At 39.0% G+C, this 12,601-nt stretch overlaps 1 protein-coding gene across 5 annotated transcripts; it reads right to left on the bottom strand.

The window, feature by feature from the left end:
- Positions 1–1,598: 1,598 nt before the first annotated feature.
- Positions 1,599–10,026, bottom strand: LOC113346481 (protein CELLULOSE SYNTHASE INTERACTIVE 3-like). Of its 5 annotated transcripts, none has more exons than XM_026590032.1 (7): positions 9,361–10,026; positions 9,028–9,122; positions 5,781–8,886; positions 3,078–5,637; positions 2,428–2,879; positions 2,111–2,227; positions 1,599–2,032 (listed from the first exon to the last, which is right to left on the bottom strand). In XM_026590032.1, the coding sequence occupies exons 2-7, from the start codon at positions 9,087–9,089 to the stop codon at positions 1,847–1,849; spliced, it is 6,483 nt and encodes a 2,160-aa protein (XP_026445817.1). In that variant the 5' UTR covers positions 9,090–9,122; positions 9,361–10,026; the 3' UTR covers positions 1,599–1,846. The 5 variants fall into 5 exon arrangements, with proteins under 5 accessions (XP_026445817.1, XP_026445818.1, XP_026445819.1 ...); XM_026590033.1 differs by having other exon boundaries at positions 3,078–5,634; positions 9,361–10,025; XM_026590034.1 differs by having other exon boundaries at positions 1,599–2,014; positions 9,361–10,025.
- Positions 10,027–12,601: the final 2,575 nt, after the last annotated feature.

Consider the following 12,601-nt stretch of genomic DNA (forward strand, 5'->3'; position numbering starts at 1 on the left):
TCTTGCTTTCCACCTCTCTCACAAACAAGTTCCAAACGATATTTTTTTGAACGACAACCTAAAACTAGTGCGCATTTGATCTCTATGCCCTTGTCTATAAACCATTGCTTTGCATCGTTTCTTTCTTTCCATTCCAAATCGGTGAAATAGTGGGCATAGGTATCAGCACCCAGCAGAGATACGGCTTTGGGATGATCCTCTTCGAACGCCGCAACAATCTACAACATATATCGATAGGTGTAGGATTTAGAATTGGTTTATGTGTCACAGTCGAGACAACCGATTGATAGGAATCAGATTATATGAGCAACAATAAAGTCCGATTAAGGACTTGATGATTTCAGAGAAAAATTTCCATATTTCACAATCGGTTCACATTGCATAACATGTAATCCGATTTTCGTCATCTATATTCCTGTATCATTTCATCTCCACAATCGGATTACATATATACATAAATGAACCGATTGTGAACTTAGTGTATTTTATGTGAACATCCAAGTGAAGGAATCGGCATATATACGTCACCAACAAAAACCGATTTTGGTCACGTACCCATCGCGCCAAAAATTTACTACAATCGGATTATATGGTGATGAACAACAACCGATTATGATACCCAATTTGAGGATTTTATCCAGAATCGGTTTATGTGGTGATATCAAATAAACCAATTCTGGGAATTTATTTTGAAATTTTTTCCTTTGTGGGAGATCTAGACATGCAAATAGATGTTTGTGGACAACTCATACCTGTCTATTTGAAGCATTATCACCTTCTTCTTCCCGGAGATATTGTTCTTGTGCTTGAATAATGTCCTCAAGCATTCTTTGGTTGTTATGCTCTTCTTCATTCAACAAATTATCCAATTCGGTAGGATCAAAATCATGATTATCTGATGCACCCACTTCTTCATCACTAGTAGAGTCTTCATCGTCACTATAAAGTTTCATTTTTGCGAAGAAAATCACAAACCCTAGCTTTTTCTTTTTTCTCTCTACTTCTTCTTTCCCTCCAAACCTTAAAAGAGGAAATGAATTTCTACTCTAATCCTAACACTATAATCAAACTCAAACACTAATTAATATTAACTTAATTAATCATCACTAATGAATAAGGGCATATTAACCATTAACACAAATAGGAGGATAAGGGGCTTCTAGAGATTATTTTTTAATGACCTCTTTTTTTTTTAGTCGCAGGCCCCAATTAATCACAGTTAGGCCCCAATTTAACCGGGCTTTTTATTAGTGTGAGGGAATGCACTCAGTGATTGAAATTAAATGAAAAAAGAAAATAAGGCTCGACTCTTGTGGATGTCGAATTCTAGTGAAGTGCCTTCGCTTGAATTTTGAGTGTTGGAGCTCCACTGCACTAGGCCTTATAGTAACAAATGTAGAACTGTGCCAATGAATCTTTAAAACAAAAGTTGCCAAAATGTATGTCGATATTTATTTTGTTTTTGTTTTTATGACCTGTGCTACAGCAAGCTCTTAGTGCCTGGAAATTTTTCTCCTATTGCCAAACAATTTCTACCATGCTCATCGTTTAGATCGTTAGCACCATCTATTTGTCTCCTTTACTCTAACTCCGTAGGACATTTAAACCATTATATGCTTTAACCTCTGAACTTAAATACAAATTACATTTACACATCAACTGACACTGGCAGCTTACTCATTTCACAACTACAAAACTGAAACCTAAAAGAAAAAACTACTAGTCACAATTACAACCAAATCAATTTTACCCAAATCAAACTGCAACACAGTTGGATACAACAATTCTAGTCCCTTTTGGCTCCCTAATTCCTGAGAAAAATACTCCACAAATGACTACTTCCATTTCATTTTCGAATCTTATCGTTTGTTATCCTGTTAGACCAGGTGATCTCAATTTCAAGTGTTCTAGATGACCCATCCTTATTGCTGTCGCTCTTTAAGCTGAAAACTCCACTATGTACTCCATCTATTACGACTCTGTCTATCGGTAGTGTTACTCTCCCAAGAGTTGACTGCAACCAACAACACCACTATTTCCATCATACTGTTAAATAAACCACGAGCCTTGGAACGGGATAATAATTGGTGAAGCTAAGTTTATCACATACCTTCCCAAATGTATTTTTGCTTTTGCATATAATCTGAAGTTTCTGTCCCTTTGGTGGTACATCAAATGCCCAAGTGAACCCTTCCTTCCATTCTGGACTTGTACTGTGGCTCACTACCTATACAGCAAAAAGATCGTAATTTTTAGGTAACCAACGTCGCAAAATTCAGAAAGAATTTTAAGAGCACCCACAACAACAAAGTCCATATCAGCAAACATTAGTTCGATACAGCTGTAATGGTGTTTTAAGAACAAGAGCAATCCTCTTAAATGTTTTCGGGAACAAAAAAAGAAGAAAAAAAGTTTTGTCGTGCTTACTTTAGTTTGCCTTGGAGGACCATTTCCTATCGTCAACCGGCAAAAGGAATTTGTGGTACCAACACTCTGCTTCAAGTTGCATCCACGCTTGATAGTGACAGTTAAACAACCAGGTAAGCAATGCAAAAGGGCATCTACTCTCTCATGAAAACTTGGTGGACAACTTTTCATTAGTAATTGGAATATCGGAATAGCTTCTGCAGCAGCCATGGCTTGAGCCTTAGAAATATCTGTAGGAATGAATGACCATGAATGTCTTAATATGCATAGAATATCCAACACCAACTCCTGGGAAGCTACAGTCCCAGTCTTCAGTCCTACAACCAAGTGAGGAATGACGAGGGTTGCCGCTTCTGATGCATGCAGCTTAGGGAAATTACTGAATATCACTTTTATGGTTGACAAGACCTCTTCATTTATACTTGTTGCAGAGAACTCTTTCCCGACTGCAGCTGCACAACCATCATTTAATATTAGAAGACTCAATGATATTAACTGTATAAATCTTCTTTCAATATATATTTAATTCTGCTAAATTTGTGAGAATCATTAAGCAAACAGTTTATATATGATAAGCAATTAATGTAGCAACCAGATCTCTGTTTGCCACTTCTAGGAATACAACTATGTAATCAAAATTATATAGATACCTGTCAAAGACCTGATCAAATCATTTGAAACATACTCTTGGAGCGTGTGATTGGAAAATAGGAATTTAACCAGCAGTGCTGCCTGTGCAGCAATTTCTGAATTTGATGACAGTAGCAATCCCTGTATTATCAATATCCCACCTGCTTCTGCAACCGCTCGTTTGTTTGTCCTACTGTGCTTAACCAAGTTTTGCAGTGCAGACACAGCTACCATGCTCATGGGCTCAGTCGGCTGGTCCTCAAGTAACCTCAATAGTGCTCGACATGCGGATACTGAATCTCTGGATCTAGCATGTCCTTCGTGCTGGAATATGTCCTCAAGAGAAAGTGCGGCAAGAAGCTTACCGGGTTGCGATTTGGTTTCTGGATCCAGCAGATACTGAGATAATGGTGCTATAGCAAGCTTTGTGACCTTCATTTCTCTCACCCTCGCATTATTAAACAAAGCTTCAAGTAGTTTTCCAGATATTTCTTCGCATTGGTGGGACCTTAAAAGGTCCAGCAGTGCATCCACGGCACCAGCCTCGGCCAAGAGTTCAGAACTTGAAGCATCAGTACCCTCTTGGACAACTATTAAAGCATTCAGCGCTAGAGTTATTGTACTCTCCATGTTGGAGTGCAACATTCTCACAAGGACTACCAAAGGAACTTTGAAGTAGTACTCCGTATTGAACCGCAAAATATTTGACAGAACCAACGCAGCAGATTCCCATAATTCATGAGAAGGCTGAGGGTCATCCTGAATAATAACTTTGGAAAACTCAAAGATACCCCCGGCAAAAGCAACAACCTCTGGCCAACTCCTGGAGATACTCTCTAAGGCCTTAATTGCCGTTTGCTGCAAGTTCAGTATCCCAATTCCAGCAAGCTGAACAAGAGGCACAACTGCATTTTGTGAGGTAATATCTTGTTGAAAACGTTCCTGTGCTAAAAGATGTGATAGTACTTCGGTACCAAGTTGTTGAATGGTTTGTGAAGGGGACTGTAGACACGCTATCAAAGGTTCAATTACTTGGCTAGGAGTTAATCTCAAGGTTGAAAGGCTTTGGGGCTTCTCCAGAATATTTACTAGTGCTTGCAAGGCACTATGCTGTCCCCACATGTCGATATCTGGACGCGGTAAAAGGATGAAAAGAGGTTCAACAGTTTTTGCAGCAGCAGGACTTCTCGCAATCCCGCTACTATTAGTTAATATTCGGAACAACTCTGCAACCATGGAGCATAGAGACCCAGGTGAATTAGGAAGTAACTCTAGACAGTTTTCAACTATTCCTGCTTTCACCATATCGAGTTTGCAAGGAGTGCGATCTTTCCCCAACTTTATAAGAATGCTGATGCAAGCCTCTGTAAGACGATTGTTATTACTAGAAACCAATCCAACAAGAAGATCCACGATTTCATAAGAAGATGCTGCAAGTTCTACCTGTTGCTCGTCATCCAACAGCCTATTAAAAGCCAAGGCACCCGACTCCATTGCAGAAGTTGAATTTGATTGCATTAATAACAGAAGGGGTTTTATACATTCCGAGGCGGTTTCAGTAGCTCGCACTTTTTTGTTGCTGAACAAAATAAAGCAGAGCTGTGCAGCATCTCTCTTCAGCTCCAATGAAGAGGTGGCGGATAATAAAACCTTGCACAGGCTGTGAAGTGGATCTCCTTCGACATCTGCTAATGCTACTGCATTTGAAGAATTTCCGGAAGTCAACTTTATCAAAACTAGGAGAGCAGTTTGTTGTTCTTTCTCTGATCCACCAGCATCAAGCATGTCAACTAATGGTTGTATGGCTTGCTTTGCTGATTCACTGTCTCTAATTCTCTGAGCATCAAAAAGTAAATGGAGTGTCCTAACAGCACTGAATCTAGCGCTTCTTGACCCTAAACGTAGAACAGCAATCAGTTGATTCAAGGAACTGATGGACGCTTCATGGCAAATCAGTTCAGGGTTCATAAACAAAATCCTCAGTAGTTCAACTACGGTAGTCTCAGCTGAGTCTTGAGGACTCAAAGACAGATATTTAGGTAATGCATCTAGAGCTCCAGCTTCGGCTATAGCCAGTTTATTCTCATCATTCTCCTCAGCGATACGGATCAGAAGGGAAACAGCAAATGGAGGAGCACCTGGTCTATCTGGCATTGGTCTCAAAAGGTCTACTAGAAGAGGTATAGACTTCCTCGCAATAGATCCAACTCTTACATCTTCAATGTCAAATAAGTGCTCCAGAACAACTCTATCAGGATTGCGTAAAAGTGAAAATTCTTGAGATAGTGCTACAAGATTGGGCATATCTGATTCTATATAACCAATGAGGCTAATCAAACCAGCAACTGCATCAGAATTTGCAATTGCCATATGTATTCCTTTATTTCCACCATTTACAAGACTGGCCATTGCTTGTGCAGAGAAGTATCGATCAATAATTTCGTCAGACCTTAAGAGAAAAGCAAGTGAAGGTATGATGCGCATCGTAGCAGGAGACATCACCACAGTAGCATCCTGGAATAAAATAGATAATAGCAAAGAACTAATCCAAATACCCTCTGTATCTCCAAATTCATTCTGCTGGTTCACAAATAAAGAAAATCGTTAAATTTATGTTATCAAAGAAAAACTGCATGGATTGAGACGATTTGAAGATTAACATGCAAAGCACACTAGTCAAGTTTTGTGCTTATCTTGCAAGAATAAACCAGACAATGCCATACCTGTGGATTGGAGGTGTAACTAGTAAGCTTATCATAGAGAGCTTCTAAACCACCTGCTTCCATGACAGTAAGAATGTTCTTTTTATGAAATGAAGAAATTATAGACAATAACCACAAGGCAACTGTACTCCCCAAAACAGTTGCTGGATCAGGGACTTCAAAATCACAACCTTCGTCAAAAAACGTTCTTTCTATATAACCTCTAGGAGTTTTGACTTCAATCTCAAGAGAAGCACAACTAGAGTTTATCTTCATCATATCTACTAGGGAATAAATGAGAGGTTTCATAAAGCCAGATGCATTCAGGGCACTCATTGATTGCTGCTTATGTTCCTTAGTAGCACAAATAAGTAATGCTGACCCTCCAACTCTTACTTCCAAACTAGATGAGTTCATTATCCTATTCGCTAAGGAAGTGATGCACCTAATTGTTCCAACCAAAAGATCGCCAAGCAAAACTGGTAAATCACTACAGACCCTCGAAAGTATCTCAATTGCCTTATCTTGTGCTGGAGGAAGGCCTTCAGCGAGGCACCGGATTAATGCCTCTAAACTTGATGGAACCTCAGTAAAGACAGACCATGGTGGACAAGAGAAGTTCACAGCATCTTTAGTCCTAGCCAGCATGGCAACCACGTCTAGAACGTCAACAGAATCAGGTTCATCCAAGTCCATAGAGGATAAAGAATCAACAAGTGCAAGAACAACAAAACGACGTTGAGCATTACCACTAAGCACCTCATCTATAGGGAAATGGTTCATCAGATGGTGAAGGGCACGTGCTGCGTTTCTCTTACCTTCCGATGTCCCTTCTCCGAACACTCTGGTCAAAGCAGATATAACATCTCCTGCTAGAGCTTCTTCAGCAATGTGAGGATGAGAAAGAAGGTTAGCGAGGGAAGCAACTGCAGTCTCAGCTGAACCAATAGAAGAAGTTTTTGCAATCTTGATAAGGGACTTAACATCCCCTTCGTACTTTTTGTTTGTATCATTTATATTTGTTGAACTCTGCATTACACTGGCAGAACGAGTTGATCTGGGTACACTTGATTGGGGTATTTTTCTCAATCCCTTAGCTGATTGTGTATTAACTTCCTGAGTTTTGCTTGTCAAAAGCTTCATACGAGGATGAATAGTTTCGTCAACCCCAAGACTATCAGAAATATCCTGCCTGCTATCAAATAGGTTTGTTAAGACAGAAGCAGCACTCTCTTGAGATTCTTTATTCGATGACTCGAGAGCCTCGACAAGGGACTTAACGACTTTATTAGCAGGTGCTCCCTTCTGCACAAGATCCTCGTGGGATGCCATATTGAGGACATGACCCAACACCCTGACAATGTGGACTTTTGAGCGTGGTGTGTTCCCATACAGCAAAGCTAGCAACTGATTAAGAGTAGCAGCGTCCGCTGATCTGATAAGCTTTGTGAGTGCCCTCGCAGAAGTTTCTTGTCCTCCAAATCCACCACTTTTAAGAAGACATAAGAAAGCTGGAATTGCTCCTGCACTTTCGACACAGATACGAATATCTTCACTATGACTGCACAAATTCCACAACACACGTGCAGAATCCTCTCTTGCTTTCAGTGACCCCGTTTCTAATAACTGCACAAGTGGAGGGATTCCACCTGCAGCAGTGATTGCCCACTTACTATCATCAGTTTGGTCGGTCAAAATTGCTAGCAATGCAACAGCATGCTCTTGATGTTGCTCACTTGATAATCCCAACAACGATATCAGCAATTGAATTCCCTCTCTCTTTTCAAGGGCCTCCCAAACCCCTATTCCATCACTACACAAGCTTGTCAAAGAGAGTATCAGGAACTCTTGAACATCAGTAGAAACTGTAATTATCAACCCAGTGAGAACCCTCTTGGCATCTGAATGATTAAGCCACTTTGAGATGTGGGTATTACCATACAGACTTGCTAAGGCCTCAAGAACACGCTCTTGAACTAGCTTATTATCCCGAGGCTTCAACAGCATCATAAGAATATCTTCTAATTGAGTTACATCAAATGATGCCTCCTCCTTATTAGTATCTTGCTCAAAGATCATCAATGTATAAGCAAGTGCTCCAATTATATCAGCAACCGGAGCAGATAAACGAGGCGATTGAGACAAGTCTCCAAGATAAAGTATTAAAGCTGGCATTCCACCACAAATATTTGCTAGTGCACGTGTAGCATGTCCCTGTAGTAATCGGCCGCCCTCACCTTGTATGCCCTCTTTAGAAGGAGCTACAACAGCTCCAATCAGAATAGGTATCCCGTCTGCATCAACCATAGCTTTCCTTCCCGTGGTTGATTTTGAGGAAAATGACTCCAATGCGTCGGCAACACTAACACGAACTGAAATATCATTTTCCCGTCCTATCAAACGAAGCAAGATTTTAAGAACTCCTGCGTCGATAACTTTATGGATGCTATCTGGAAAAGCCAACATCAAACGAGCTAATAGAGAAGCTGCATTTGATTGGGCGGTGATATTATCAGAAGAAAGAAGACCCATAATGATCTCTACTCCCCCTGCATCAAGTGTGGTCCTCCAATATCCGTCCTTGTCTCCACAAATGTTTCTCAAAGCCCCAGTAACAAATCCCTCTACCACTTTGTCCTGCTTGTTTTTTGGATTGAGCTGCTCCCATAATGTGGGAACTACACCTTCAGTAACAAATATTTTCATGCCTACATGATCATCTGACAGACCTCCAGACGACACTTCATAGATAGCTTCTGCAGCAGCTTTCCTGGCATCGAAAGATTCAGACTTAAGTAGTGACAGTAAAGAGGGTATGCATCCTCCCAAAAGCACCTTTAGACGTAAACTGTCTTCCTTGCAAAGAGCACTCAAAGTTGCAGCAACATTAAGTTTCGCTACGGTTGTTCCACTTCTCAAAATTGACACGAACAGTGGCATTGCCTGTGGATGCGAACCAATAACCGTCCTTGCATCCTTTCTTGCTCTGGCAATACCAAGCAATCGTGCTGTAATAAGCTCCTTTTCATGTGGTGAAGACATTTTGGCATGCAGCTGCTCAACAAATTGAGCAACCCTTGCTGTTGTACTTTCTGGATTATCCATTGGTGATGTTCCATTTAAATCCCTGACAAGAAAATGGTTTACTTATTAAAATTGTCTTCCCTGTCTGGACGCATGAACTTATAAAATGTTGCCATAGTATGAGAAGTTGTCTATCCGACTTGGAGCAAACAATGATAATTCAGCATGAACACAAACTAGTTACATTTGTCGGGGAGAAGATGGTGAAACACGTTCTCGAGGTTCAGGCGAGGGAAATTTCGACATAAGCAGCACTAATTATATCCACTTTAGCCACCTCTGGTAAAAAAAAAAAATCAAAAAATCACCGTGACTGAAGTTTTACCAGATGATGAATTTTTTCTAAATAGACAGCATTAAAAATGCATAAACAGGCCGGATCCATTGACATGTTTTTAAAATATTAACAATAATACTACAAGAACAATGATCTCCTCCACACTAAAAAGATACGAATAAAAATAGAGTTAGATCTCTTGGCATGTTTAAGATGACAGTTTGTGTAAGAAAAGCATACCAGAGAAGAGAATGCAAATGCCGAAGAAATCCCTCGTTTGTCAAACACAAAAATGCATGCTAATGCCTCTTGAACCACCAATTTTGTCCGAGAAACACCTAAAATCCTTTTTCTTGTCCGCTTCTTCAATTCTCAATGGAAATTGTGCGCATTTTGAATAAAACCATGAATAGAATGAGGACGTAAAAAGGGAGAGCTCACAAAAAAAAAAGTGTAAGCTCCCCTTATTTGATTAAATGCACTACTACTTGAAACAAGGACACAAAAAAAATGATGATGAATTGATCAAGGTTTGAGAGATTGCAGAAGAATAGCTGTTGGTAGATAGACAAGGAAAGAGATGAAATCTAAACCGATCATAATTAGACATAATCTGGATTATGACATCAAACAGAGTGTCTAAATTTTGATCACAAAACCAAAAGTGGAAAAAAAACAAAAGGGAAAGAGAGAGAAGATGAGCGGATGATGATGTGGGAGAAGAATTGATGCGGAGTGAGAATCGGAGAGTGATGACGACGACGGTGAGAGACTCATTTTTTTCCATTTTCATCAATTAGGTTATGGCAACACCCCAGACCAAATTACTATGGAACCAACTTACTCAGGAAAGGGGAGAGAAGGAAGGGGGTCAGATTTTGTTAGCTATGGAAATGGAACCAAATTACTAAGTTTCACTATCACGCTTTCGAGTGCATGATAAGAGTCTATTTAGGTGCAGCTTTGATAACAAATTCGATGGCTTTTCTTTTTTCTTTTTTTAAAGGAGATTTTTATTTAAACGTATTCAAGGATTACATATTTTAGAAATGTAGCATTCCCGGTCTTTACAATCGGTAAATAAGACATTAGCATAACTAATTCCCAATTATAAGCATCAATTTCTGACCGTCTTGTTCGATTATATCTTATCCCTTTGGTAGTATGGATGTTGTTGCGAACTTTGATTCCTGGTACCTGCATAGTTTCGTTACAATCTTGATTATTTCCGGGTTCAGGTGTGTGGATCCACAGTTGGTGTAGACCATAACAGTTACAGTTAGCCAAATAGTTGTTGATGGAGTGATGGAGGTAGATCTGGAGTGTGAAGGTTATAAAACCTTCTTCAATGACTATCCACAAGAATAGCCTAAAGTTTAAAGGATACTTCAATACAATGAAATGATCCGTTGATGTTGTTGATGATTTTGTAGCTGAGGTTTTGGTGGATTGGTAGTTGTTGTTGTTGTGGTGTGGTGTATGGCTCTTGTCCCCACCTTCTAAGAGCACCTTTTGTAGTTGTTGTTGATGTGAAACTTGCATACTTGGATCATGTTGATGATGATTCGCAGAACCTAAGCTATCCTTAATACTACTAATAAACTTAACTAAAATCATAGGGACAAAAAACACAAAAGTAAGTACTGGTTGAAAATTACGGTAATTCTCAGGTTGGTTGGTAAAGTTGTGACTAATATCTTTGTTCCCTGATTTCAGCTTTTTACGCGTGGATGGGAGTTGTGGTTGTTGGTGATGTGGCGGAGCTGAGTTGCTGGTGTTGCATCGTATTAGCCGATAGTAATCAAAACCTGCAGAGTGATCCCAAGATAGGGCATGGTAGAGACCGTAACTTGAGCCTAGATCTAAAATACAATGGACAGATGGTGTCATCACACACTTATTTATATGCATACATAGATGCTTTTTAGTTGTAATCATTATCTTCATGAGATAATATACCTCCACGGGATGACCCAATTTCCGTCCCATAACCTTCTGTGCAGAAGTTTCTATGTGTCGTCCAAATGGACCCTTAACTTTTTCATTGTCAGAAACAATAGCAAACAGGTAGACAGGCTCTTTCCCCAAGGCGGTATATGTATGCACTAGAGATAACTCCTTAGAGCATCTCCAACAGTGGGTGCTACAAATCCTACGTGGAATTTGTATTTAGATCCTTATTTGTGGGGTTATATATATCTACCAAAAAGAGTAATGTTTTTCTCATAAACCATCTCCAGTAGTGTGGAGTCTTAGTTTTAAGATTTATTTTTTTGGACAAAGATAAAAGTGATTTCTTTTTTCCTATTGGTTTAGAAAAATTTATTTAAAAATAATAATTAAAAAAATAGTCAAAAGATGACACGGAGGTCACTCCTAAGGTTTAAATAAGACTTTCTCTGAGACCTCCATATTTATTTTGATACCCTTCCTATTTTATAGGACCTACTGTTGAAGATGGATTTAATCTAAATGAGGGTCTAAATCCTATGTGTCAACAGAAAATAAAATTCTCACCCTCTGTTGGAGATGCTCTTATAAGGAGGTAAAGATGTACCCCAAGACCACCGTTCCAAACCATCAACAAAAAAAAAAAAAAAACAATTCACATTTACAACTTTCAGTATCGGTCGAATATATTCCCCGATTTTTCATAAACTATTCAGTTATCTTTTGTTGGAAGATGTATAACAATATCTCTTTTATAACCTATTTCACCAAAGAATTAAAGTTTCCCCTTTCATTTCTCTATATTGATTTTATAAATATGTTATACCGAGCTCGTAATCGAAAGTGTAATCCTAACAATCTTGTATAAATATTATTGTTCTTAGGATTCTTCTCATCGATTGAGAACCCATCAATCTTAATTTGGTATTAGCCTAACATCGACCCAATAACCTCTTTTCTACTCCCTCTTCCTTTTCCAGCATAACCTTCTCCACCACCTCTTCAACTTAATACAATATACACTTATCACTGTACCACATTTTCTTTAAACTCTTTATTTAAGATGTCCATGACAGTTCTGCAAAATGTTATTGTTGTCAAACTAGATCAAATGAATCTATTCATTTGGGAAGCACAGTTTGAACCTTACCTTCTGTGAATACAAAGATCTGGTGTCATCTGAGTATTCACAAATAATGCGTGCAGACTCATGACAATACAGTAAATAAGTTGCGCCTGAGGGGAATGGATAGGTTATGTCGAATCCTTGACTCTTAGTTCTAATACTCTTCCTCGTCTCATCAACTAAAATCATTGTTCTTGACTCATACAATAAGATAAATAGTGGATGAAATATAAAATGTACGAACATGATATACCATAAGTATCGAATTGAATATATAAAGTATAAATGCATGAATATAGATGAAACGATTAACTTATATGATTCATCACTCAGATCTCTGTCTACGGGTTTGGGTTTTTCATTATATGTATGAAGGTTACAGAAATAGTCGAATGACTTTGAGAC

Source organism: Papaver somniferum, unplaced genomic scaffold, assembly GCF_003573695.1.
Source record: "Papaver somniferum cultivar HN1 unplaced genomic scaffold, ASM357369v1 unplaced-scaffold_99, whole genome shotgun sequence".
In the NCBI taxonomy this organism is placed as follows: Eukaryota; Viridiplantae; Streptophyta; class Magnoliopsida; order Ranunculales; family Papaveraceae; genus Papaver; species Papaver somniferum.

Coding starts and splice junctions, on each gene's coding strand:
- LOC113346481 (XM_026590032.1), bottom strand. CDS start 9,089: ATGTCGAAATTTCCCTCGCCTGAACCTCGAGAACGTGTTTCACCATCT. Junction 8,887..9,027: donor CCATCTTCTCCCCGACAAAT/GTAACTAGTTTG, acceptor TTTTCTTGTCAG/GGATTTAAATGGAACATCAC. Junction 2,880..3,077: donor TTTGATCAGGTCTTTGACAG/GTATCTATATAA, acceptor ATGGTTGTGCAG/CTGCAGTCGGGAAAGAGTTC.